The following is a 26,808-nucleotide window of genomic DNA, read 5'->3' as shown; positions in this document are numbered from 1 at the left end:
GAGGAGTTAGACATTCGAACACTGCAAACCAAAAATCGCAAGCTGGCAGAAATGTTGGATCAACGACAGGCCATTGAAGATGAACTCCGTGAGCACATTGAAAAACTGGAACGGCGACAGGCCACGGATGACGCCTCACTATTGATTGTTAACCGGTACTGGAGTCAGGTGGCTAACGGCTCAGGTTTTTACTGGAGCATTTTATTTCTCTTTTAGTACTCTCTTCAGTTCCAAAGTTGCGTCCTTCTGTTTTTTTAATAATTGTACATGCCCTTCCCCAGTTTGATGAAAACATCCGTATCATCCTTAAACGTTATGATCTGGAGCAGAGCTTGGGAGACCTACTCACAGAAAGAAAAGCCCTCGTTGTGCCTGAACCAGAACCAGACTCTGATAGTAATCAGGAACGTAAAGATGACCGAGAGAGAGGTGAGTATTGCGAAGAATTCTACCACCGCATGCCCGCCCTCTGGGTGTTTGCTTTTTGTCTGTCCTTTTAAGGGGAATAAATGGATTTCGATATTTCCAGTTGTATCATTTTGATGTGCTTCTTTTTTTACCTTGTGTCTTCAGGGGAAGGGCAAGAGCCAGCTTTCTCTTTCCTTGCTACTTTGGCTAGCAGCACCAGTGAAGAGATGGAATCACAACTGCAGGAGCGTGTGGAGTCCTCCCGCCGAGCCGTGTCTCAGATTGTGACCGTCTATGATAAATTGCAAGAAAAAGTAGAGCTCTTGTTCAGGAAGCTAAATAGTGGAGGTGAGACGGGAGTCGGGAATCAGGGAAGAGATGGGGAGGCATAAGAACTTACCTTTATCTATGTTTGCTAATTTATAGTATGTAAAGCTTGCATACATTTAATTAAATACCCTGCAATCTGAATCTTCAACAACACCAGTAATTCCCTATTAATGTTTTATGAGTACTTCATGTAATGTGTATGCTGAGTCACATGATACACCTGTAAAAAGTTGAGGAAAAATTTCATCAGCTCCTTTTTGGTACACTCTGATTTTAAAGAATCCACATTTAATATTCTTAATTTGTTTGTTGTTGTTGTTATCTCTTATATTTTCAAAAGGAAAGTAGGTTTTTTGATGATCTCTGGGTTTAAAAATATGCAAAGTAAAAATAATTATGTGGATGGAAAAAGGTCTATTGGAAATGAAAGTATTTAAAAAATTATATTGCTATTCAGGGCTAATGCAGAAATTTATATTTGCACAGTTCTTGTGACTGAGGAAGGTGTAGCTAAATTGTATCTCCTTTATCATTTGTGATGTAAAACTTTTTGCTCAGATGCAAGTAAATGCTCTGCTTCTGTGATTTCAACAAATCAAGGTCTGTAAGCAATTGTAAACAATAGCTTAACTGTTTGCAATTTGTTATTAATGCTTTTCATATTTGCTTAATCCCACCTCAAAATGCATGCCATCAAAAACAATTTTTGATGGCATGCATCAAATGTTAACAGTTTAGCATTAACATAGCTTCTCCATATGACTGATTGTTATTATAATGTTTAACCTTTTATTTTTGAAAGAAATAAACCGAATTGTAATGGAGGCCTAATCATTAGGGAATATACAAGGATTGTACGAGGTGGCTTGAAAAAGTTCGTGGGAAAATTCCATGATCTTTTATATCCGTTTTTCCATAAACTTTTTGAAGAACCCTCATAGGACTCTGTAATTTGATGTTAAGGATGTTGTTGTTGTGGTTGTTGTTATGTGCCATAGAGTTGGTTCCGACTCATAGCAACCCTGTACAGGGTTTCCGAGGCTATAAATCTTTACGGGAGCAGACCGCCTCATCTTTCTCCCGTGGAACAGCTGGTAGTTTCGAACTGCTGACCTTGCGGTTCGCAGCCCGATTCATAACCACTACGCTGCATGGGATAAATTATCAACAGAATTAAAAGAAGCATGTAAAAATTGGACTCGCGAGGGGTCTTTTTTTTGCTTTTTAACTAGTGTTTGCGTATTTCTCTGCTAGTAGAATACCAGATACTTGTTTTAAAATGTGCATATTTAAATAGGTAAGAGTTGTCCATAAAAATCCTTCTGTCTCACTTACCAAAGGTAACTATTGTAAATAATTTGACTTGTGTCCTTCCAGGATTTTGTAGTCACATATGAGCTATTGCATATGCGTTCCCAACGAAACTATGTATCTTGATACACATCTTGGCGCTCATTCTTCCTTGATTGTCTATTTTGTAGCCTTGAACCTGGTATGTTGTGAGTGCGTAAGTTATATTGAATGAATGACTGTGAATCCTCACTGTCACCTAATGTAAACAGAGCCATGTGTTCTTTCTTTCTCCCTTGACTCTTCTTAACTGGTTGGCTATTGCTGGGTCCTAAAATGTGATGAGGCTTTCTGCTCTGGTAAAGATTTACAGCCTTGGAAATGCTGTACAGGGTCGGGATGGGTCAGAATCGACTCGACAGCACTAAACAACAACAATAGAGAAACTATGTACATGTTAAATTAATTTAAAATAATATGAAGTAAAATAGTTGTTATATTTTAAAAAGAACGAAAGCTAGTAGTATATTAAACAGTATTTTAAGTTATTCTTTTTTAATGGCCATGCATTTTAAGGTAGAGTTTAAGTTAAAGAAGAAAAACATTAATAACAAATTATAAATAAACTATTGTTTATAACATAAAAGGCAATGTTATTGAAACACTGAACATTCTAAGAGATACAGATAAAGTATGAATGACAGTGTCTTGGAGTGGATTTTTCTCCCTGGCTTATTTAGTCCTTAATTAAAAATATTTGTTTAATTGACTTGTTTACTAATTCACTAAGCATTATTGAGCTGTTCTCATTGCTGAATTTTGCTGAGATGAGGAAAATTCAGTACTTTCTTGAGTAATGCATCAGAATTGCCTGGGAACGTTTTTGAGCATATAATTTTTTTGGCCGCTATGGAGATTCTAAGGAGTTCTGGTAGTGTAGTGATTATGAATCGGGCTGCTAATCTCACGGTCAGTGGTTCGAAACTACCAGCTGTTCCGTGGGAGAAAGATGAGGGTTTCTGCTCCTGTAAAGATTTATAGCCTTGGAAACCCTGTACAGGGTCACTATGAGTTGGAACCGACTCCACGGCACCTAACAACAACAATGGAGATTCTAGGAGCCTTGGTGGAGTATCAGTTAAGCATTTGGAGGCTAACTGAAAGGTTGGTGGTTCTAATTTAAGATTACAGCCAAGAAAACCCTATGGGGCAGTTTTGCTCTTGTCATGTGGGTTCACCATGAGTTGGAATCAACTTGATGGCAGCTGGCAACAACATTGAGACTCTTCATTAGTAGGCTTGGAATGGGTTCTAGGAAAGTGTTTAGTTTAAAATCCCACAAGTGATTTTGATGGGTAATCCTGGTTGAGATCTCTGGTCCAGATCTTAGTCTGTATTCTGTTTCTGAGAATGATGCCAAGTAGTGTTTATGCAAGAGCATAGTTACTCTTCCTGATAAATATTTCTGAAGGTTAGGTAGGTATCCCCAGAGTACCACTATTTATGTAAGAGCATTTAGGTTTGAGCTGTGATAAGGAGTTCTGGTAGCGTAGTGGTTACAAGTCAGGCTGCTAACCTTAATGAGGTCAGCAGTTCGAAACTGCCAGCTGTTCCACGGGAGAAAGATGAGGCTTTCTGCTCCCATAAAGATATACAGCTTGGAAATCCTATGCAGGGTCGTTATGAGTCGGAAATGACTCCACAGCACACCACCACCACCACCACCATGTGTGACTCTAATTTTAATCATTTTAACTGTGTAATAAGTTCTGTCGATTAACCTACCTCCTTTTATATGCTAGTGTGTATTTAATTTTTTAGTTTTAGGGTTGCCCCTGGCATTATTGTTGTTCAGTCTGGTGAGTTGATTTCGACCCATAGTGACCATGTATATAGGGTTTCCGAGGAATGGCTGGTGAGCTTGAACTGCCAACCTTGCAGTTCAAATGGCTTTGCAGTCTGGCGTAAGTACTTCATTATATGAGAAGAAGTGATTTTGCCCTCTTATGTTTATTCTTTGGGATTAACAGATGCTTATTTAAAGAAGAAAATCCTTGCTCCCTGCTCCCCTTCTCTCTCCCAATGGAGAGTTGCTTTATTTTGGTAGTTGATAGTAGGAATTTATGGTATGGTTATTTGTTGTTAAGGGCTGTGGAGTCAGTTCCGACTCATAGCGACCCTGTATAGGGTTTCCAAGAAGAAGCTGGTGGGTTTGAACAGCAGACCTTGAAGTTTGCAGTCTAGTGCTGATCCTACAGAGCCCCTATCACGCTGGGAATTTGTGATAACCTTGTAAAATGCGATTCCATTGCTCTTTAGTCCTGACATTGATTAAGATCCCCCTGTCTTATAGTAATCAAGAATACAGTTTTTTGTTGACTATCTTTTATACGAATAAAGCCATAGAACCATTTCTTTCCTAAGACATTTTGCCTTAATTGAAAAAAGTGCAACTTGGGTGACATAGGCTGTTTGCTTACAGAAGTGCAAAGTTGACTTACTTCCTGAAGCAAGTCATCTGATCTCTGGGTATTTTCATTTTTGGTTCCATGAAGATAATACTAATCTGCTTATTTCATGAAGTTTTGAGGAAAAGGAAGTGAGATAATACATTATGAAGTGGAAGATAATATGATGATGTGAGGTTTTAAAACTTGACACTATAGATACTAAACTAAATTACAGTTCTTCTTCCTCAGATAATCTGATAGTAGAGGAAGCAGTGCAGGAGTTGAATTCCTTCCTTGTGCAGGAGAATATGCGGCTGCAGGAATTGACAGACCTTCTTCAGGAGAAACACCACACCATGTCTCAAGAGGTACTTGATTAGAATCAGAGATGGCTGTTTCTGATGGCTCTGGCAGGCTTTGACTCAGAATTCTGAAGTCTTCAAGGATTACCTTATTTAACCCAAACCCACTTTCTTAAGAGTCGATTCTGACTCATAGCAACCTATAGGACAGAGTAGAATTTTCGCCTCTTTGGGGTCCAAGACTATGAATCTTTATGGGAGCGAACAACCTTATGGGTTCAAACTATAATCCTTGTGGTTATTAATTAGCCCAGTGCATAGCACACTGTGCCCCCGGGGCTCCTTTGTTTTACTCTAGAAAACCCATTTTTACATTAAAACGCATGTTGGAAGAAGTAAAATAGCAGCTGTTGTTGCTGTTAAGTGCCATTGAGTTGGTTCCAATCCATGGTGACCCTGTGTAGGGTTTCTGAGAAGCGACTGGTGAATTTGGACTGCCAACCTTGCAGTTCAAACTGACCTTATGGTTGAGTACTTAGCCTATAGTGCCACACCAGGACTCCAAAATAGCAGCTAGTTCTGAAAAATTACAGTCTGAGTACTGGCTAAGGAAAGAAAATAATTGCATGTTTTTCCTTTACGAGGCTTGTGTGTGAACATACATTTGAGGATCCTGGTCGTTAGACAGAAATAACATTATATGGGGTTTTAACTAAACCCCCAAGTAATAAATTATTCCAATTATGAAAAACCATAATGTTACTGAGAAAGAAATGAGTTGTTAGAAATTTAACAGAGAGTAGGGACAGTAGGAACTAATGCATAGACAATGGCCTGTCAACTTGTGGGAAGTAGATTTTCAATCCAAAATTAGGTACAAATATGAAGGGGCTTCAAAAAGTTCTGTTGTATTTGAATTCCATTTTTCCACAGATTTTTTTGAAGCCCCCCCCCCTTGTATCATGATCAAACCTTGCCATCTTTGGGCATTAATTTATTCATTCAAAATGATTTATTTTGAATGAATGAATGAATGAATTATCACTATTAGCTAAGTGATAATAGACCTCAGTCATTTTGGTTTAGTTCTAAGGATAAGCTTCTGAAATTCAGCTGCTCAACTCTCTTGCTGATTAGTATGGCCATCACCACACTTTACTTAGTGCCCAGGACCTGGACACTTTATAGACATTATTTCTAATGGTCAGACCACTACCATTTTATTGCTAAGGAGCAAATTCCAAGAGGTTGAGTGATGACTGGTGTAAAGGCACACAACTGGAAAGCGGTTGAGCTGTGATTTGAATGCATTCTGCTTTTAGTTTCAGAGCCCACACTCTTCACTACAGCCCTGCTTCTTCCCAAACTCCAGTGCCAAGGTCCCTTCTGGGCCAGCTACACGAAGATCATCTGGGAAATTGATTGATGCATGTGGTTTCTCACCAACCTTCAAAAGGGTTGGAATAGAAGTGTACTTATAAAGAAATTGGAGGCCTGGTATGGCACTGTAGGATAAGCACTGGGCAGCAAGGTTGGTTTGAACCACAAGGTCGGTGGTTCAAATTCACCAGCTGCTCCTCAGAAACCTTATACAGGGTTTCCATGAGTTGGAACCGAGTCGGTGGCATTTAGCAACAATAATAACATAAACAAAGTGGAATGTAATAAGAAAATAGAATAATCTTCCACATGTTTATGATACATGATTGTTGTTGTTAAGTGCCACTGAGTCGGTTTCAACTCATAGTGATGCTGTATAGGGTTTCTGAGGAACACCTGATGAGTTTGAACCACCGATTTTGTAGTCCAAACCAACCTTCCAGTCCAGTGCTTATCCTACAGCTCCACAAAGATATATAATAGTTGCTACCAAAATGGGCAGCATCAGTGGGCTCAAGTGTTGCAACAATAGTGAGGTTGGTCCAGGATCTGGCAGTGTTTTGTTCTGCGCATAAGGTTGCTTGGAGTCGGTAACTGACTTGATGGCACCTAACAACAACAACCACCACCAAAATGAGGGGGTCTTCCTTTTCTAGCTCTCTTCAAAATCTCAGCATTAATAATCTGGGGAAACATGTTTTGCTCAATGGAGCTGATGTCCTAGAAGAATTTCATCATGGCTGACCATTGGTGCTGCCTGTTACCTGGGAGCTCAGCATAGTGGCCAGCTAGAACACCTGCAAGTGGCCTCTCCGGTATGCCATTCTCAGGGCAGCTGGACTTCTGACATGGAGGCTGGGTTCTCCTGGAGAAGGAGCCCCCTAAGAGCACCAGAAAAGCTGCCTGGCCTTGTGGATACTGCCTCCAAAATCAGATAGTGTCATTTCTGTTGAGTCACTAATTCTGGGGCTGTGTTTTCAAACTAACACACAGGATATAGATATAGATTAATGTGAACGTGTAGCAGTTTTATAATTAAAATGTGAAGTTGTCTTAGTTTATGTAAAAATAATTTCTTCTAAAGAGAGAATAACAAAGGTTTGGAAATAACTTTTGTGGTATCTGATTCTAGATTTCCGTAGGATAAGCTTCAAAAAGAGAATGGAAGTTTTCCTTTTGTTCTGTATAGAATATCATTTGTAAGAATGGGGGTGAAAGCTGGGGGTAAAGACAGCAATCTTTTCTGAATGTGCATTTGAGGGTTTTTGTTTTTGTTATTTTGCTCTTTTTTAAAAAAAAATCATTGTTGTAACTATTGTTGTTGTTGTTGTTGTTAAGTGCCGTCGAGTCGGTTCCGACCCATAGCGACCCTGTACAGGGTTTCCGAGGGTGTAAATCTTTACGGGAGTAGAAAGCCTCATCTTTCTCCCGCGGAGCAGCTGGTAGTTTCGAACCGCTGACCTTAAGGTTCGCAGCCCGATTCGTAACCACTACGCTACCAGAGCTCCTGTTGTAACTATATCACATGACTATTGACAGTTTCAACTTTTTATACATGTATAACTTATTGACAGCAGTTGCAATAATCAGCTTGTAACTACATTTGAGTTTTGATCTCTTAAAGTATTTGTTGGCATGAAGAGATTATATTTTGTGTCTTGAAAAATACACCTGTGTTTCGTGGTCTGTGGTTTGTCTAAGGAATGGTGCTTTTCTGAGGTAGCACAGTTATTGGACCTTATGGGAGACTTATTGTAGACTTCTCCAGTTTTCATGTTTGTAGCTGACCCAACATTTTAAAAGACTCTGATTATGTTTTTTTGTAGGGTGAAATGTCTGTTTGAATCTTATCTATAATGATACATAAGAAAAGGATTTGGGACTTAACTAGTAATATATTCCTTTTCTAATTTTTTTGTTTTTGCTGTCATTTTTGCATGTTTGTCTTTGGGATGAAGTTCTCCAAATTGCAGAGTAAAGTGGAGATGGCTGAGTCCCGGGTGTCGGTTCTGGAGTCCATGATCGATGACTTACAGTGGGATATTGACAAAATTCGAAAGAGGGAACAAAGACTCAATCGACACTTAGCAGAAGTCCTCGAACGGGCAAGTGCTATGGTTTCCATAATTTACAGGGTAGAATCATTTTAAAGAGTCTCCCCAGAAAATAGAAACTGGTGCCTGGGGACAGAATTGAATTCTTTGAAAGTACTGTGGTAATAAAACTAAAAGCTTAAGATCTCTCTCTAAATAGTATTGCTTTTCTTTGTAGGTGAATTCAAAAGGCTATAAAGTGTATGGCGCTGGGAGCAGTCTCTATGGTGGCACCATCACTATCAATGCCCGGAAGGTAAAATCCGTGATTCTCTCAGCAAATGGTTTTGGAGCTGGTGTTAGGCATTGAGCTAGGCGTGCTTAGCATTGTGTTTTCAAGCAGTCAGGTGGCATTTTGCTGGAAGAGTGAATCAGTAGAGACTGGAAGCTTAGAAGTGGGAATGATTTAAGACACTTTTCTTTATTCTCCACTATTTCCTGCTTCTCTCTAGTTTGAAGAAATGAATGCTGAGCTTGAGGAGAACAAAGAGTTGGCTCAGAACCGTCACTGTGAGCTGGAGAAACTTCGGCAGGACTTCGAAGAGGTTAATACGCAAAATGAAAAGCTGAAGGTAGGGGAAACATCTCAGAGGCAGGAAAATCACACTTTTAGCGGCTCAGCTCCCGCACATATTTGTGGACCCTCATGATATATGAGGGAAAAGAAAAAGACAAGTTTTGTTTGCATATCTTTTTATTGACAAGAGTGTTTTTTGTTAATACTTGTAACTGATTTGTTCCAAGAAGGATTTAAAGCAACCAACAGAGACAGACAAAATAATCAAGGCACTCTAATGTAGGAGTTGTTTAGAAAAATGAGTAGGATTAACTAGGTTGAGGATCCAAAATGGATTGAAAACATGAGTCTTGCCCATGTACGAGATGTAGACAAGGGGCATGTCTGTACATACTGTGGGACGGTAGGCCACTCAGATGTCAGTAATTGCTACAGATTTCTAGCTGCCAATACAGAGAAAGAAACATGGTCAATGATCCTGTTGGTTTTCAAAATGCCCAACAGGATTTTATCTGCTGAGGCTCTTAGGGAAGAAAGGGGATTCTGAGAGTTAATCCATCTCTGTTTCAAACATAGCCATCTGTCTTTTATAGTTTGATTTGTTTCCCGGTAAGTATATCAAAGATGTTTGAATTGAAAACACAAAACAGAAAACCTGAGTTAAATTATAAGGTGTTTGAATAACTAAAGCTAACAGTTGCTTAGGAGAAACAAAATTGTTTTTTGACATAATGTCAAAAATACTTTTCTTTGTGACTTAATAAAGTGAGTAAGTTAGGAACCAGAGCCCTCTACTGTATTAAAATGAATATCCTAACAATTTTCATAGGATTCCTCTAGTGTCCTTGGTCTAGGTTGACAGCATAATGCAAAAAACAACAACAACAACAAAAAAATCAATGAAAATAATTTGGGGGGGAAGACTACTGTGTATCCAGGCATTACCTCATTAGGTGATCTGATTTTACCTGGGGTAAATTTTACCTAACTTAGAGGAATGGGAACAGACTCTTGGTGTGGTGCTGTAGGATCAGCACTGGACTGCGAACCACAGGTTCAGCAGTTCAAACCCACCAACTGCTCCTTGGAAATCCTGAACAGAGTTGCTAATGAGTTGGAACTGACTCATTGACACTTAACAGCAACAGAGAAATGGGTAGACCTATTTTAGATGGCCTTTCATAAAGATTGCTTCAATTGTGGAAGACATCAGTGAATTCAGGATTGTGTTTCCTGTCTAGCCTCTGGGGCACTGATGCTCAGTTCTGCTCTGACTTTCTTTTCTGTGGGGCTTCCTAAGGTGGAATTGCGGAGTGCAGTGGAGGAAGTCGTTAAGGAGACTCCTGAGTACCGCTGCATGCAGTCACAGTTCTCCGTCCTGTATAACGAGAGCCTGCAGTTGAAAGCACACTTGGATGAGGCACGAACTCTGCTTCACGGCACCCGGGGGACCCACCAGCGCCAGGTTGAGCTCATTGAGGTAACACCCCCATTTTGTCTTCTGTGCGTAAGCTTTTCTGCCTCCATAATTTTACTCCCCTGAGCTCAGTTTGGAATCCTGGTGTGGTGCGACTTCCAACTACAAGGTGACACTTCACACCTGCCAGCTGCTCCTTGGAAACTCTGAACAGGACAACTATGAGTCAGAACAGACTCAATGGCACTTAACAGCAACAACAACAATGGCCAATTTATTTCTCATTCATTCAGCAAACATTTTAAGAGTGGTCATGTGTCTTTACTTTGCGAGGTGCTAGGGACACAAGTCCTGGTGTGGCGCTGTGGGTTAATGCGTCAGACGGCAAAGTCGTTTGAACTGCAAGGTTGGTGGTTCAAGCTCACCAGCTGCTCCTTGGAAACCCTATACAGGGTCACTATGGGTCAAAATCGACTTGATGGCACTTCAGAACAACAAGGGACACAAAGATGAGATGACAAAGTACCTACCCTCAAGGATCTTATAATCTAATGAGAAGAAAAACCTCCTTTAAATGCAGTGTGGTGGCATGGAGAGTACTGTCAGAGGTGCGCTGCTAAAAGAGACGGAGCATCTGATTCAGCTGTGGGGCCTTCCTGATTGTCCTGAAGGGAGAGCAGTGTGAGTTTAAGGAGAAATAGAAATTCACTGCTAGGAAAAGACAGAGCAAGGGCATTCTGAGCATGAGAACAGAGTGTATGACAATATGAGAGAGCATGACAACTCTTTTCATGTGGCTGAAGCTTTATGCCTGTGGGCAGAAAGTGCATCACTGCTTATGTGCCATCATAGCATGTAGTGATATGATCCTGGTTAAAGGCAGAAACTCCAGAATTCACTTCTGCACTTTCCATACTCCTTAAGGTAAGGTTTTATAGTCAATTTTTTAATAGATGTCTGTGCTCTGAATTTAGTATTTCTTACTTTATCGATGTTTATGTAGTATTTTTATGGTTTTGTTCTCCAACTAAATTGGAATTATCTCAGAGGTAGCATCCATTTCCTTTATTAACTCAGTATTCTGCCAGCTCCCAATTCAGTGTTTTATAGTAGAGATGTAAGATAAACACTGGTTGGCCGATTGCAAGGCTGATGGTTCAAACCCACCAGCTACTTCTTGGCAACCTTATACAGAGTTGCTATGAGTTGGAGCAAGCTCAACGACACTGACATCAACAGTGCTCACTTTAAGTATTGATTGAATTCAAACATTTCAGAATAGTCCCTTGTTGGCATTTAAAAATTCTTTTCCTAGTCCTTATAGATCTGATTTAGAAACAGAATAATAGAATATGATGATAATTCCACATTCTGATTGGTTCCCTCTTCTGTGTGTAGCGAGATGAGGTGAGTCTTCATAAGAAGTTGAGGACTGAAGTGATCCAGCTCGAAGATACCCTGGCCCAGGTCCGCAAAGAGTATGAAATGCTAAGGATAGAGTTTGAGCAGACGCTTGCTGCCAATGAACAAGCAGGTAGTATTCTTGCTCCATCCTGCAGTGATCTGTTATGAATATGTTTCTCAGAAGACACAGTGTAGTTGCCAGAATTAATTAGTATTAAATAAATGGATCTGTAAAGTCCTATGGCACTTTAAATCAAATCCTGCCATTTATTTTGGTTTACAATGTGGTGGGTGTTTGTTTTATCTCGGGTTGACCAGTTTTATTTTCCTCTTTTGAGATGGGATCTTGCTGAGCAGTTATTCCTGCTTCTCAGAAGTTCCTGACATGTTCTGCGTTTTCCTTCCTTGAGCCTTTGCTGTGCCCACAGTTCCTCATAATATTGCTGTTGCTGTATTTAAGGCCCTATCAATCGGGAGATGCGCCACCTCATCAGTAGCCTCCAGAATCACAATCACCAGCTGAAGGGGGAGGTCCTACGATATAAGCGGAAACTGAGAGAAGCCCAGGCTGACTTGAACAAGGTAACCAGGAGGAGTAGAATCAGTGTTAACTGTTGTTCCTCGGTATCCATGGACCCCTGTGAGTCAAGATCTGAGGCTGCCTGGTCCTTTTATATAAAATGGTGTATTTGTATGTAACCTAGTACATTCTCCTTTACATTATCTCTAGATTAGGTGTAATGTCTAAGGCAGTGTAAATAGCATGTCATGTTCCTGCTCCCTTTAGCTTTTAAAGGATTGCTTTGACCACTTAGTTCTACCCCCTTGTTCCTGACACTCCCAATATTTTTGATCTGTAGTCAGTTGAGTCTTCAAATTTGGAACCTCTGAATACAGCGGGCTAACGGTATTTGCTTTTAAGTTCGCAGGACATGCCATGAGTTTGGTGGTTGTGTCTTTCCTTTCTATGTCCTTCCAGACACGGCTCCGCAGTGGCAGTGCCCTCCTGCAGTCTCAGTCGAGCACTGAGGACCCTAAGGATGAGCCTGCGGAGCTAAAACAAGATCCTGAGGACTTATCCACACAGTCCTCAGCATCAAAGTCATCGCAGGAGGAAGTCAATGAAGTGAAAACGAAACGGGATGAAGAAGAGCGCGAACGAGAACGGAGGGAGAAAGAGAGGGAGCGAGAAAAAGAAAGAGAACGGGAGAAGGAAAAGGAGCGAGAACGAGAGAAGCAGAAACTGAAAGAGTCAGAAAAAGAGAGAGAGTCTGCCAAAGATAAAGAGAAAGGGAGACATGATGATGGAAGGAAAAAGGAAGCAGAAATGATCAAACAGCTGAAGATTGAACTCAAGTAAGAGCAGTATTTGGAGTAACTGTGTCTGACCCAAAAGCTAATTGTTGGGTTCATGGCATAACGTCTGATCATTTTGATTGTGATAATGTAATATTTTTAGTACAAATTGTGTGGCTTCAGCTTTTAATCATGTGTACAGTCAAAATGAACTCTGGTAGCATAGTGGTTACGCATCGGGCTGCTAACCGCAAGGTCAGTGGTTCGAAACTACCAGCTGTTCTGCGGGAGAAAGATGAGGCTTTCTACTCTCGTAAAGATTTACAGCCTTGGGAACCCTGTGCAGGGTCACTATGAGCCGGAACCGACTCCACGGTACTTAACAACAACAACAGTCAAAATAGCCTATTGTTGTGTTCTGGTTCCTTGGTCAGGTATTAGTAAGCCTGTGACTGTAGACTTATTCTTCATGAATATAGGATGAAAGGGGGTCGTGATTGTAAATAACAGGCATACCCATTATTGGGAATTACATGCTCCTACTTAGTAGATCTGGACAGATTGCTGGCCTTAACTATAATTTGATTATATTCAGTGGAATATGTAACACTGTAATGTTGATAGTAGGTAACTACTACATGTACTTCTGATGTGGCACTGTAGAATAAGTACTGGACTGCTAACCACAAGGTCAGTGGTTCAAACCCACCAGCTGCTCCCTGGAAACCCTATACAGGGTTGGTATGAGTCAGAACCAACTCCACATCACCTAACAACAGCAAGTTCATGTATATACCAGGTCGTTTGGAAAGATGTACTTAGGAGGTGTACTCCTACAGGCCTTGAAGCAACCTCACAGGCTGTTGCGCTCCTCCTGTGTAGCCAGTAACTTCTCTGAAAGAAGTGGCTAGGTTCAGTGCTTTTATTGCTCCTTGTTTTTTATAGTTGACTCATTATTGATCCCCGGATTAAGGGGAACCACTGTGCTGAAAACAGCTGAACTTTTTTTATCTGTAAAATTATTGGAATGTGTGGCTAACTGCTTCCATGAGTAACTGCCGTCTTTGCCATGAGACCAGAAGAACTGGATGATGCCAGCTACCGTTACTGAGCATTTTAATGAAAGATTTCAGCAGAATCCTGATCAAAAGGGGGAAATACAGAACAGAATTTCACAGGTTCTTATGAACTCTAGACTTTCTAGATCCATGAAGGATGGATGATCCCCTAAAACTATTGTCCTAAGATAATCTTTAAACCTAAAACCAAAAATAAACCTTCTGAAATCTTAAAACCAAATAATAGTTTAGCTTAGCTAGTGAAAAAAGATCTGCCTTCAGTTCTGTGCTCTTTTAAGAACTATATGGGATCAAATTGACAACAGCAACTTGAAAGATTAGATAGGAAATTTAGGGGACAGTATTAAAGGGAAAAAAAATTGCTGCCAAGAAAATTTGGGGGTAGTTTTACTCTGTCACATAGGGCTACTGTGAGTTGAAATTGACTCAGTAACACTCAAAAGTAACCACAAAAATAGTTAAGAAGAGATTTGATAGTTTAGTAAAAGGTGAAATTTTCCTTTTCAGCAGATGGCTAATCATTCAACAATTGATTCTAGGGTTAGCAATACAATTTTCAACTTAAGAAGTTTTCCCTTTCCTCTCCTTCTTGAACTTTCCCCCCGTCCAAGTGTTGTGTCTGAATCATCTGGTAATGATGTATTTGCAGTAGGTTTCTTGGCCCTTATCCCAAATTTATTTTTTAATAGACCCCAGAAATTTGCCTGTTTATTATGGTGTGTATTTTATAGCTGTGTTGGAGAACTTTGTTTTAAGGGAGAAATGATTCATTAGTATAATTTAATCTTACGGAGTCCTGATGTGGTGCTGTAGGATAAGCACTGGGCCACAACGTTGGTTTGAACTGCCACCTTGCAAACCTACTAGCCTTTCCTCAGAAACCCTATAAGGGTCACTGAGTCGGAACCGACTCAAGGGCACTTAACAACAACAACAACAAGTTTTTAAAAAGGAGCCCGGGTAGTCCTGTAGGATAAACACTGGACTGGTAACCACAGTGTCAGAGGTTCAAACCCACCAGTGGCTTCACGCAAGAAAGATGAGACTATTTGCTCTCCAGATTTACATTCTTAGAAACCCATATGGTTCCTGTGAGCCAGAATCAACTTGAGGGCACTGGGTATATGTAAGTTTCCTTTTTAAATGTGTGATACAGTGTAAAACCTTTACGAAATATCTCTGTAATTCAGTTCCCTTGTTTGGCTGCCCTTTATTTCCTCAATCCACCTTTCCCTCTCATAGGAAGGCCCAGGAGAGCCAGAAAGAGATGAAACTATTACTGGATATGTATCGTTCTGCCCCAAAAGAACAGAGAGACAAAGTTCAGCTGATGGCTGCTGAGAAGAAGTCAAAGGCAGAGGTAATCTAGTCTGCTTTTATTTGTCTTGTTTGGTTAAAATCATCACTTGTGGGGTTTTCTATTACTTAGGAAGGTTATACTTTTTTTGTCTTTAAAGCTAGTATTTAACTGAGCAACTTTCCTTCAAAGATCATCTAAGTTAGAGATTTCCAGAGTCTCTATAAGGTGGCGAGGTATATTAGAATTACTGGGGAAAAGAATGTTGTTGTTGTTGTTAAGTGCCATGGAGTTGATTCCGACCCATAGTGACCCTGTATAGGGTTTCCAAGGAGCGTTTGGTGAGCTTGAACCTCGGACATTGCATTTCAAACTGGCTTCGCAGCCCAATGCATTAACCACAGCCCCACACATCTTTTATTACCCCATCTGTCCATTAAATCATTGTTATAGTGATTCTATTTTTCTGATTACTTTTGAGAGGAATGTCTTATACCCTTTAAAATATGGGGCCTAGAAGTTAAAGGGCAAGAACCACTAGTCTAAAGAAGCATCCATGTGTACGTACTCCTTCTCAAAAATGGTGCTCATAGAAGCATATGATGTTGGAATGAAGTGATGTTAAAACAGTGTTAGAATGTGGTGTATTAATATATCACTTATCCTTTGATCTATCATTTTGTAAAGCTTCTTTTGCTGTAGACCCTCTACTTGTGCACAGTATTAATTTTTGAAATTGTATTATAACTTATTTTTCATTTTTGTGTAATTCCTTTCCTCTTATAGTTGGAAGATCTAAGGCAAAGACTCAAGGATCTTGAGGATAAAGAGAAAAAAGAGAACAAGAAACTGGCTGATGAGGATGCCTTGAGGAAGATTCGGGCAGTAGAGGAGCAGATAGAATACCTGCACAAGAAGCTGGCCATGGCCAAGCAGGTGGGCACAGTTAATTTAGTTAGTTGACTTTTCAAAGCAAGTGTTAACTTGACAATTCAGAGTTACTGCCACTGAAATTTTTGTTTCAGGCGATTCTAGTCTTTCTTCTTCTCCTGTGTGTTTTCTGTTTACTTGTTTGCATTATAATCTTCTTCTGTTATTTTCTTTTGTCTTTTTGTGAGGTCTGAAGTTTACTTTCATTTTCAAATAGATAGCCAGGTCTTCAAACGTTATTTATTGAGGAATTTATCCTTCCTCTGCTGATCTGAAATCAGCAAAAAATCAGGGAAAGTATATATCATGGAAAGTAAAAGGTAAAAAAAAAAAAATTATATGCATTATAAATAGATGAAGCCAGGGAAACTGTCGCTCATGTAAAAAACTGTAAATAACCATATTCTATGTAGGAGAAAGTTTATTTTTTTTAGAGTAAATGTATATTTTTTATTTAAGTCCCAATGAATTTTACTAACATTAAGTAATAAATGGTTACAGACGTCGTATATAAGGAAATTGTGAGAGCCGGAACTCAACAGACTGCCTTGTTTTCCTGGGTACCATAAATGTTCTGCCTTTGACAGCATAGCCTCCACTTTTCTGTCATGCTCTGTTTAGTAGGAAATATTTGAGTTTCCCTTCTCTGTCAGGTTTCTGCCTTTAATCAGGTTTTATTGTTCCATGTTCGCTGTTAGGCACATCTTTTTTTTTTTTTTTCACATATAAGATTTTTTATTTGTCACCATTAAAAGTCTGAATTTTAAACAGATTCTTGAACCGGTGGCTCATAGCCATCAGCTCTTTCAACTTTAGCATCTGTCTCATCTCCAGTAGCTTTTCCAGAACTACTGCCTTCACCATGAAGCTCCATGAGTTTTCCCAGCTCAAACTTAGGCTTCTTCAGCATTTTTACTTTCCTAACAAACATGTCATGGAGAGGGTAAATAGACTGGCATGCCTTCTCTATGTCTTTTCCAATGCTGTCTGGAATCAGTTTATTGACCACTTCTTTCAAGTCATTTGTCTGCACCTCTCATGTCATGATTTCCATCATTTTCTTCCGGATTTGACGGACCTGTTGGTGCTGAGCATAAGACGTCTTCTGAATCTAGTTGTTGCGTTTTTTTTAGTAAAACCAACACAGAACAGGCGAAGTAAATAACCATCTGTAGTCTTGACATCAACGTGAGCTTCAATCATGGTCTGTCATTTTTTGACCATGGAGCACATTTTGTCACGGGTAAGATCCATACCATGGAAGTTGGTCAAGCAGTTTTTGCCCTGAACGTCCTCAGTAATTAGCTTGAATTTTCTAAATGCAACTTCATCGTTCTGCAGATCAGCAAGACTCACTTCAAAAACAGGACCCTTAAGTCCATCAGATGCAATTTTGGTTCCTTGTGTCCTTGTGACTAGTGTTTTCCCAATATTTCTTATATTGAACATAGCTGGTGCCTTCACATCATACCAATCTTTCTTAGAAAATGGATCAACCACTTTCTTCTTGGCTCCTTTTTTGCCACCTTTTGTAAGGCGCTTGTTCTTTGGTAGGCACATCTTTAAGGTCTTTTTACATGTTTGCTGTTAGGAGCATCTTTAAGAAGTGGCATAATTAATTTCATTGGGGTGAAGTAATTATCTGGTGATTTGATCATTAAGTACTTTGAAAAGAAGAACTTCATCATATCATCTGATACATTGTCTTTTTTTGAAATATGATATTATGGTTCTTCATAGATTCTTTGATTGCCCCTCCACTTTGGTTAAAAACAATTATCAGGAAATTGTACTAGCGCGGAGTCAGAACAAGTAAAAAGACACACTATGTATTACTATACAGTCATCTGGCCAACTGAAAAATGTTAGCTCTAAATTAACATGCAAATTTAATGCAGACCAAATAAAAATACTAGTTTCCTTTTGTTTTTGTTTCTTTTGATACTAGACAAACTGATTTTAAACTGCAAATGGAAAAGTAAGCAAGAATGGCTAGAAAACTAGCATAAGAAAATCAGTAGTGAGGGGCGGGAGGTAATCGGGAGTTCTATTTATATCAGCAGACTGTTACCACTATCTGAGTTTCAGTAAGTAAAATAGCGCATGGAACGCCACAGCACTTAACAATCCAACAGTAGACTATTCAAACTGAATTGAAAGTCCAGAAATAGGTCCTGATGTGATGCTGCAGGATAAGCACTTGACTGCTCACTGCAAGATTGGCAGTTCAAACCCACCAGTCGCTTCTTGGAAACCTTGAGGGTAGCTATGAGTTGAAACTGACTCAGTGGCACTTAACAACCACAGCATAAGTATATGATTAAGAATTAATTTTAAATAGTGGTGGGGAAAGAAGAGTAATAAAATAGTATTGTAAAAAAATTGGATGCATACTTGAATACTGTATCCTTAACATAATTATCAAATAAAAAAAGAGCTAGATGTCCCCATAATGACCCTGTATAGGGTTTCCAAGGAGCAGCTGGCGAGCTTGAACCGCTGACCCTGCAGTTCAAAGTAACTTTGCAATCTGACACATTAGCCCAGAGCGCAGACGAAACATAGTTTGTTTTTAAGCGCTATCAAGTTGACTCTGACTCACAGTCACCCTGTACAGCGTTTCTGAGGAGCAGCTGGTGGGTTTGAACCAACCAGAACTCATAGTTCAAACTGCCCTTGTGGCTCAGTGCTTATCCTACAGTGCCACACCAAAACTACATATAGTATTATAAATGTGAATCCATAAGACAGCTAGACAATCTATATAAACATATAGATTCCTTTTTAATTTGAAATGCGAACATCTTTCTAACCATTAATAAAAGTGTAGAAAAGCATGAATGATTGATAATTTTCACTTACAGAAAAAAAAAACAATCTAACTTCTGCCAGACAAAAGCCCTCTTAGCAAAGCCCAAAGAAAAGATAAGCAAGAAAAAATATTTTCACTCATATCACAAAAGGACTTATCGTTCTAATACGTTAAAAAAATGATAGTGAGGAAAATCCAGCAACCCAAGAGAAATACAGGCAAGAGGTGTGACTAGAACACTGAAAAGAATACACGTGACTATTGAACATGAAAAAATGCCCAGGCAAATGTAAATTAAAACTGCAGTTAGATATGATTCATCACCTATCAGTTTTATGAAACTTGATTTTTGTGATACTTTTGGAAAGGTTGTAGATTCAATTTAAGTTGTAGTATAATTATGAACAATGATGAGAAAATGTGTGGTTTTATGATAGAAGTCCTTCACAACCAGCTGGCACTTTATCTGTTTGTAGATACTCTGTAATTGTTAAACCATGTGTAATATTTGTGTGTCTTTACTGATTCAAACTACAGATCAACTAATGAGCATCAAACCAACGATCAGTGTTAGTGACTTCAGATCACAACGCTGTCTCTGTATTGTTAGGGTTTTAACCTGGTGACAACACCAAGCTTCTTCGCTCGCTAACCTAAACCATTGCCGTCAATTTTGACTCTTAGCGACCCTATAGGATGAAATAGAACTTCCCCTAATGTTTCAAAGCCTGTTAAATCTTTATAGAAACAGATTGCCACTCTTTCTCTTACAGAGCAGTTGGTGGTTTCAAACCATTGACTTTTTTTTTTTTTTTAATGTTTTATTGTGAGTTATGTGATAGTTTACATGGGAGAACATTAGCTTTACGTTCATCCTATCGTATATCATTTCATTGCCATGGTTACAATCCCCACATGCATCGTCAACCAACCAAAGGGTATACTCTGCAAGCCTGCCCCTTGGTCATCAGCACATAGCCCCTTCTCACTCTCTGGGTCTAAAGTCCCCAGCTGCTCCATCTCTCTACGTAATCGTCTCTGCCTCCATCTCTGGTGTCACTGCTTCTCTGGGTCAAACCATTGACTTTTTGATTAGCATCCAAGTACTTAACCACTTCACTACCAATCACAATAGCCCCCAAAACAACCAAAACCCAACAAATCCACTGCCATTGAGTTGATTCAGACTTTGAGTGACCCCATCTAGGGTTTCTGAGACTTACAGGAGCAGACAGCCTTATCATTTTCCCATGGGAAAGAGATTTGCACTGCTGACCTTGTCGTTAGCAGTCTGTTATTTAGCCCATAGCACTACCCAGGATGCCCCCAGAACCCTTATAATTTCCAAATGACTACTGGAAAATGTTAGTTTCCTTTGGTCACTTCTTTGGAGTTAGAAACGAGTTCTTTTTTATGTGATTCTAAGCTGTCCATTACTACGGAACTGAAGGTTTTTTCTCCTTTTTTAGGAGGAAGAAGCTCTCTTGTCTGAGATGGATGTCACAGGGCAGGCCTTTGAAGACATGCAGGAACAAAATATTCGTTTGATGCAGCAATTGCGAGAGAAGGATGATGCAAATTTCAAGCTGATGTCAGAACGTATCAAGTCCAATCAGATTCACAAATTACTTAAAGAGGAGAAGGAGGAGTTGGCAGACCAGGTCTTGACTCTAAAGACTCAGGTAATTAGGATGAATCGAACTTTCTATTCTGTTGAATCTGAGTACATTCTGTATAAAGATACATGTGTAAAAGAATGATTATGGCATTACTTACAATAAAACTCCAAATCCCCACTGCCATTGAGTTGATTCTGATTCATAGCAACCCATAGGACAGAGTTGAACCGCCCCATCGAGTTTCCAAGGCTGTAAATCTTTATGGAAGCAGATGGTCTCATCTTTCTCTTGGAATGACTGGTAGGTTTGAACCATAGACCGTTTTTGGTTATGAGACAAATGCTTTAACTACTGTGCCACTAGGGCTCCTATTACTTGCAGTGGTGGTGGTGGTTATGTGCCGTGGAGTCAGTTCTAACTCATAGCGACTCTGTACAGGGTTTCCGAGTGTGTAAATCTTTACAGGAGCAGAAAGCCTCATCTTTCTCCCGTGGAACAGCTGGTAGTTTCGAACTGCTGACCTTGAGGCTCGCAGCCCGATTCGTAACCACTACGCTATCAGAGGAGAAAAACTAGAAAATAAAATGTCCATCTTTAGGGTACTAGGAAAATAAACTATAGATTCCCTACAAAGGAATACATGCGAGAAAGACATCTGCTCCTGTAAATATTTATAGCCTCGGAAACACTATACAGGGTCGCTGTGATTCGGAACCAACTCAGTGGCATACTACCACCACCACTGCAAAGGAGTACAGTGTAGCTGTTAAAACCAATGCGCTCATATAACAAAGATGACGTGTGTGTACTTGTGTGTATGTACTTATATTCAGAACATTTCTGGAAGGCTGCCTGAGAAGAAGCTCTGTGAGTGTTTGGTTACAGGGGTTATGGATGGGATTAGGGGTGGGTGTGTGATTTCACTTTTTATCCTTTAATATTGCTTGATTGTGCATGCATTTCTAGAAAAAGACTGCCTTTTCTTACAATCTTTAGCCATTCTGAGAAAGATATACAGACCATTGGTTTGACTTGAATTGCTAGGCATTGAGGATTCCTATAATGGGAGTCCTGGTATGGTGCTGTAGGATAAGCACTGCCCTGCTAGCCACAATGTCGGCGCTTCAAAACCACCAGCTTTTCCTTGGAAACCCTATACAGGGTTGCTATGAGTTGGAACCAACTGGATGGCACTTAACAGCAATAATGGGAGAAAATAAACATCTGTAAATATAGTTTCTTCTCTTCCTGGCAGTTTGGAGAAGAGTCTTCAGTGGTTTCCCAGACTCTTATTTGAATTTTCAGATATATTTTATAGTGAAAGTGTAGCTTACATGTATTTTGAAGAGTTTATGGACAATAAATAATAGTTTTTAATGTTCCTTTTTCTGGGCTTATGAATTAACAGGAGGCCTGGTGTAGCGCTGCAGGCTAATGCGCTGGACTCAAAGTTGGTTTGAACTGCAAGGTTGGAAGTTCAAGCTCACCAGCCACTCCTTGGGAAACGCTATACAGGGTTGCTATGAGTCGGAATGACTCGATGGCACTTAACAACATGAATTAACAGAGCGTAATCAGTTTTGTTTTTTTTTTTTCTAACTTCCTAAATCAATGTCTTCTTCCAAGGTGGATGCCCAGTTACAGGTAGTAAGGAAACTGGAAGAGAAGGAACATCTGTTACAGAGCAGCATTGGCACAGGAGAGAAGGAGCTGGGTCTTAGGACCCAAGCCTTAGAGATGAATAAACGCAAGGTATGCTGGATTGCTCTGTAATCTGAAGTAGACCCCCTTCATGACATTTCCGTTTGGTCTTGGGTTAATACTTGACCTCACTGAAGTGTCGGGGGGATGAAATGATGTTATTGGTGCATCCCTCATAGGCAATGGAAGCAGCCCAGCTTGCAGATGACCTCAAAGCCCAACTGGAGTTGGCTCAGAAAAAGCTACATGATTTTCAAGATGAGATCGTGGAGAACAGTGTCACGAAAGAAAAGGACATGTTCAATTTCAAACGAGCCCAGGCAAGAACAATGGTCTTCTGCTTCTATTTTACCTCGTCAGTGTTTCCTGAGCTGTGATGTGATCCATAATGTGAGAGTCAGTGTAGTGGATATCTTCTATTAGCCTGTGAGCTTCTTGAGGGAAGTGTTAGTCGGTTTTCTTCACTGTCAGATTCCCCAACATAACATGATGGTGTTTTGCACCTTGTAGGCCTGAGATATCTATTAAATAACTGAATTAGTGAAGTTTTAAAGAGGTAGCAGCAAAACAAGATTGCAGGATTTTAGAGTTCTACAATTTTATTTCATGGTGGCTTTTAATCATTATCCGTAAACTTGTGAATTATTTAAATCTAATGTACTTTAGCTTAAAACTAGTTACCTTAAAATAAAGTGACCTGAAAATAAAGAAAGAAAGTGACCTGTCAGATTTTTTTACTTGAATTCAACTCTCCTGAGCTCTTAGGTTGTATTTTCACAGGACTGAATTGGTAATAGATAAGAGATCTCTGATTTGGGGATATGATAATGGTTGTCTGTTCTAAAATAAAACATCTTACATTTCTCTAGAGGATTGTTGGACATGAAAGGATGGAAAGTTCAAGTTGTAGACGTTATTCTTCTTGAAACTGGCAGCTGTGGGGAAGTGTGCCTAATGGATATGTTTTTCTCTCATAGGAGGATATCTCTAGACTTCGAAGGAAGCTGGAGACCACAAAGAAACCAGACAATGTGCCCAAGTGTGATGAGATTCTGATGGAGGAGATTAAGGAATACAAGGTTAGAAAATCTGCCACAGTGCTTTTCTTGTGTGCTGAGAATAAAAAATAACCTGAGGATAAATCCTGAGCTTTTTAACGTATAGATAATCAAAGAATGGTTTCCTTGTGGAGGAGAAGAAAATGACACTCTTGTCTCAGCTCTCTGTGGGAGTTTTCTCCTTGCTAGTGTTTGTCTATCTCTGAGAGCCAGTGGAACAGAAATGTACGCCTACTCAAACTCTGACTTCTTCCTTTTCAGGCACGCCTGACCTGCCCATGTTGCAACATGCGTAAAAAGGATGCCGTGCTTACCAAGTGTTTTCATGTTTTCTGCTTTGAGTGTGTGAAGACTCGCTATGACACCCGTCAGCGCAAATGTCCCAAGTGTAATGCTGCTTTTGGTGCCAATGACTTCCATCGCATCTACATTGGTTGATCCAAGTCAAGAGAAGGAGAGAGGCTGGCTAGACAGGCACTTATTCATTAACTACCAAACCTCTACCTCTTTTCTCCTTGGCTGTCCCCACAGGACACAGTGTCTGTCAAGAGTTTTTCCTGCACAGACTTTGCCTCCAGAGTCTCCTTTAATACCCAGGTGACTTTACAGAATAAGACTGGTGAATGCAATCTTGGTTTTAGGATGAATTAGAAAGAAACAAATGACTCTTACTTGTCTTGCCTACCAGCTTTGTTTATTTCCTGCCCTTAGACTATGACTTTGGAACCCCTGGATAATCTTGGATTGTCCATTCCTCCTCAAGGAGTCAGTTGGTGTTTTTGACTTGGAAAGGTGGCAAAGCAGAGTGGAAACAAGTGGCTATTTTAAGAAGTAATTTTTCAGATATAAGCTATATGTGGGCATACACTTTTCTTGATTTGGTTAGTAAACTTTTTGTAAACTTGGATTATAAAATGATATAATTGTGCTCCTCTTTCCTGGATGGTTTGAGGCCTTAATGAAATTTCGTCCAGGATGACTCAATTCATGTTCATTCACTAGCAAAATACTTGTTAGGATCAGCTGGCTTCCTTGTGAAAGTTATTTAAGTTTTTAATGGTCCACTAATTAAAGTCTGTAAACTTTATGAGGCCAGAAGAGTTCATAATGCTATAACTCTTTTTATCTTCTAATGAAATCAAGATCAGAAAGACTGAGATGGTGCCAAGGTCTTCTGGGTACTGCGATACCAGACGATGTCATGAGAGGGGCTTTGGTGAGCTACAGATTGCTCTTATTCTCCCCCTAACAGAGGTTGCTCCAAAAGACCCTCTGTAATACTTCTGCAGGACTTCATATTTCACAAGCTTCAATTAAAACAGGATTCAGTTTGTTTTTGTGTTTGTGGGTCTTTTATTTTTTTGAAACTTTGTCATTTTTAATTGATACTATACCTGCTGTTTTTGACTTGAATTTTCTTGTACCAAAATAATCAACTTAGTTTAAAAGTCTATGTTTAAAGTATTTAGTCCTCTGATTAATTGAAGCACTATTTTCCCAGTTGTTCTGCTGAGTCTGTTCTGAGGCAATATTATGCTTAAAAGATTTGACAACTCTTCCCTAGTTCATCATGGAGACAAGAAATTGTAATTTATTTTCCAGAAAGTATAATATTGTCTGGCACTTTAGGTTGAGAGTTCATGAATTATAAATTTTGATAGTAAACTGTAAACCAAAAGTTTTCGATGTCTCTAGTTCCGTGCTGTACAAAGTGTATATTTTCTTGATCACCTCCTGTCCTAGAAGATGGGTAAAGACAAACTCCATGTCCCTTGTGGTCACCAGCTACTATCAAGTAGGTCTTGCTAAGAGTCACGAAGTTAGGGGGGGTATGGGTTAAGAATTGGTTCTAATTGAGGAATGTATCAAGGCAGAGGCCACCAAGAGTGGTCATGGGTCCCTCAGTCCCACTCTGCCACCCTTCCCGCCCCGACAGAGCCTTGCTGGGGCCAGGTGCTGCTGCTAGACACACAGTGGGTTTGCATGCCAGTGATCGGACCATTGGACGATTTCTTCCTGCTGTTCTCTTTTCTTACAGGGCAAAAATGAGCATGGCTTTATTGTGTGGGGAGAAAGGGAAAATACTCTACTTGAGCAGCAGAGGGCTGGGTTTGAATACTAGTGTTTATGAGAATTGTTTGGGAAAGCCTAGCACGGAAAGTCTGTGGGAGTTGTGGAAGAAGCCACAGTTCTCTGGGAAGCTTGATTTAAGGAATGTTCCTCCAGTTGGGAAGATCAGGGAGCCCCTAGTCACAAACTAGCTTGAGGTCTAGGTAACTGTAGGTGCGCTCCCAAAGTCATTTTTGGATAAAGACCAAAACCAGTTGTGATTCTTGCACAGTTTGACTTGTCTCACTAAAAAAAGTCAATGACTGGGCTTCAGTAGTATCCCCCAAATTGCATGTTGTGAAGTGCTATCAAGTCAGTACCAACTCATAGTGACTTTGTGTACAACAGAACTAGACACTGCCCGGCCCTGTGCCAATCTCACACCCAAATTTCATACTAAATGTCATTTATGTTGTATTGACAGTATCTATAATTTTTGTTAGATCTTTAAAGGAATTTGAAACTTCACAAATCCCAGAGAAGTTAACTTTTTTTTGTTTGCTCTGTTGTTGGCTTCAGTTCTGACTCATAGAGACCCTGGTGCACAATAGATCTGGTCCTGTGGCATCCTCACAATGACTGGGACACTGGAGCCCATTGCTGTGGCCACAGTACCAGTCTGTCTCATTGAGGGGTCCTCCTCTTTTTCGCTGACCCTCACTTTATTAAACATAATGTCCTCCTCCAGAGACCGGTCACTTCTGATAATATGTCTAAAATACGAGCGACAAAGTCTTGTCATCCTGGCTTCTAAGGAGCATTTTGGCTATACTTATGAACCTAGCAATTATAAAGAACTTTGAAAAGATTTAAAGTAATGCTTTGAATACTTTAAAGTAATACTTATGAATGCCAATTTCAAAGGTTATTGGAAAAATAAGGGTTCTCTCTTTTTAGGAAAAAACAAACATTTTGACTCTTAGAAGGAGAACTTTCTATATTTTCTTTTGTTGTTATCTTACAGATGTTTTGACTTTTTCTGCCTAAATCAGGTTGATGTGCTTCTGCAATATGGATCGGCTCTTACCTACTACAGGTGTCCTTTTCAAAAGCATTGAGCTGTTTTCTACTCTTGCACGAATTCCCATAGGGACTTGCTGTTCTGTCTCACACTCTGTCCAGATCCACAGGGATCCTTGGTCTAGGGAGGAGGTCTGCCCACAGCTCCATGGGCACCACATGAGTGATGAATGTGATTTGTAATTGTGGGAATTCATGGAAAGGTTCTGGACAATAAAGAAATGATCCCCTGCTCTAGACCTACTGGGACATAATACTCCCTCCAGGAAGCTACAGGCTGCTCTCATTGGTTTCTA

At 39.9% G+C, this 26,808-nt stretch overlaps 1 protein-coding gene across 1 annotated transcript in view; it reads left to right on the top strand.

Annotated features, from left to right (window-relative positions):
- The window catches only part of RNF20 (ring finger protein 20, E3 ubiquitin protein ligase), a 33,580-nt gene extending 8,864 nt beyond the window's left edge, over positions 1 to 24,716 (top strand). Inside the window, exons 3-20 of the mRNA XM_006864708.1 lie at positions 1 to 168; positions 282 to 429; positions 574 to 756; positions 4,728 to 4,846; positions 8,119 to 8,265; positions 8,432 to 8,509; positions 8,706 to 8,825; positions 10,071 to 10,250; positions 11,586 to 11,721; positions 12,052 to 12,173; positions 12,571 to 12,947; positions 15,209 to 15,326; positions 16,050 to 16,199; positions 20,475 to 20,687; positions 22,251 to 22,376; positions 22,505 to 22,645; positions 23,303 to 23,404; positions 23,645 to 24,716. Coding sequence (XP_006864770.1) covers positions 1 to 168; positions 282 to 429; positions 574 to 756; positions 4,728 to 4,846; positions 8,119 to 8,265; positions 8,432 to 8,509; positions 8,706 to 8,825; positions 10,071 to 10,250; positions 11,586 to 11,721; positions 12,052 to 12,173; positions 12,571 to 12,947; positions 15,209 to 15,326; positions 16,050 to 16,199; positions 20,475 to 20,687; positions 22,251 to 22,376; positions 22,505 to 22,645; positions 23,303 to 23,404; positions 23,645 to 23,821 — 2,805 coding nt within the window. The 3' untranslated portion in view covers positions 23,822 to 24,716. The remainder of the gene's footprint in view (positions 169 to 281; positions 430 to 573; positions 757 to 4,727; positions 4,847 to 8,118; positions 8,266 to 8,431; positions 8,510 to 8,705; positions 8,826 to 10,070; positions 10,251 to 11,585; positions 11,722 to 12,051; positions 12,174 to 12,570; positions 12,948 to 15,208; positions 15,327 to 16,049; positions 16,200 to 20,474; positions 20,688 to 22,250; positions 22,377 to 22,504; positions 22,646 to 23,302; positions 23,405 to 23,644) is intronic.
- The last annotated feature ends 2,092 nt before the right edge of the window (positions 24,717 to 26,808 follow it).

This window comes from Chrysochloris asiatica, unplaced genomic scaffold (genome assembly GCF_000296735.1).
Source record: "Chrysochloris asiatica unplaced genomic scaffold, ChrAsi1.0 scaffold00069, whole genome shotgun sequence".
NCBI classification, from domain to species: Eukaryota; Metazoa; Chordata; class Mammalia; order Afrosoricida; family Chrysochloridae; genus Chrysochloris; species Chrysochloris asiatica.
Note: the sequence above shows the minus strand (reverse complement) of the source record. Positions and strands in the feature narration are given on the sequence as shown.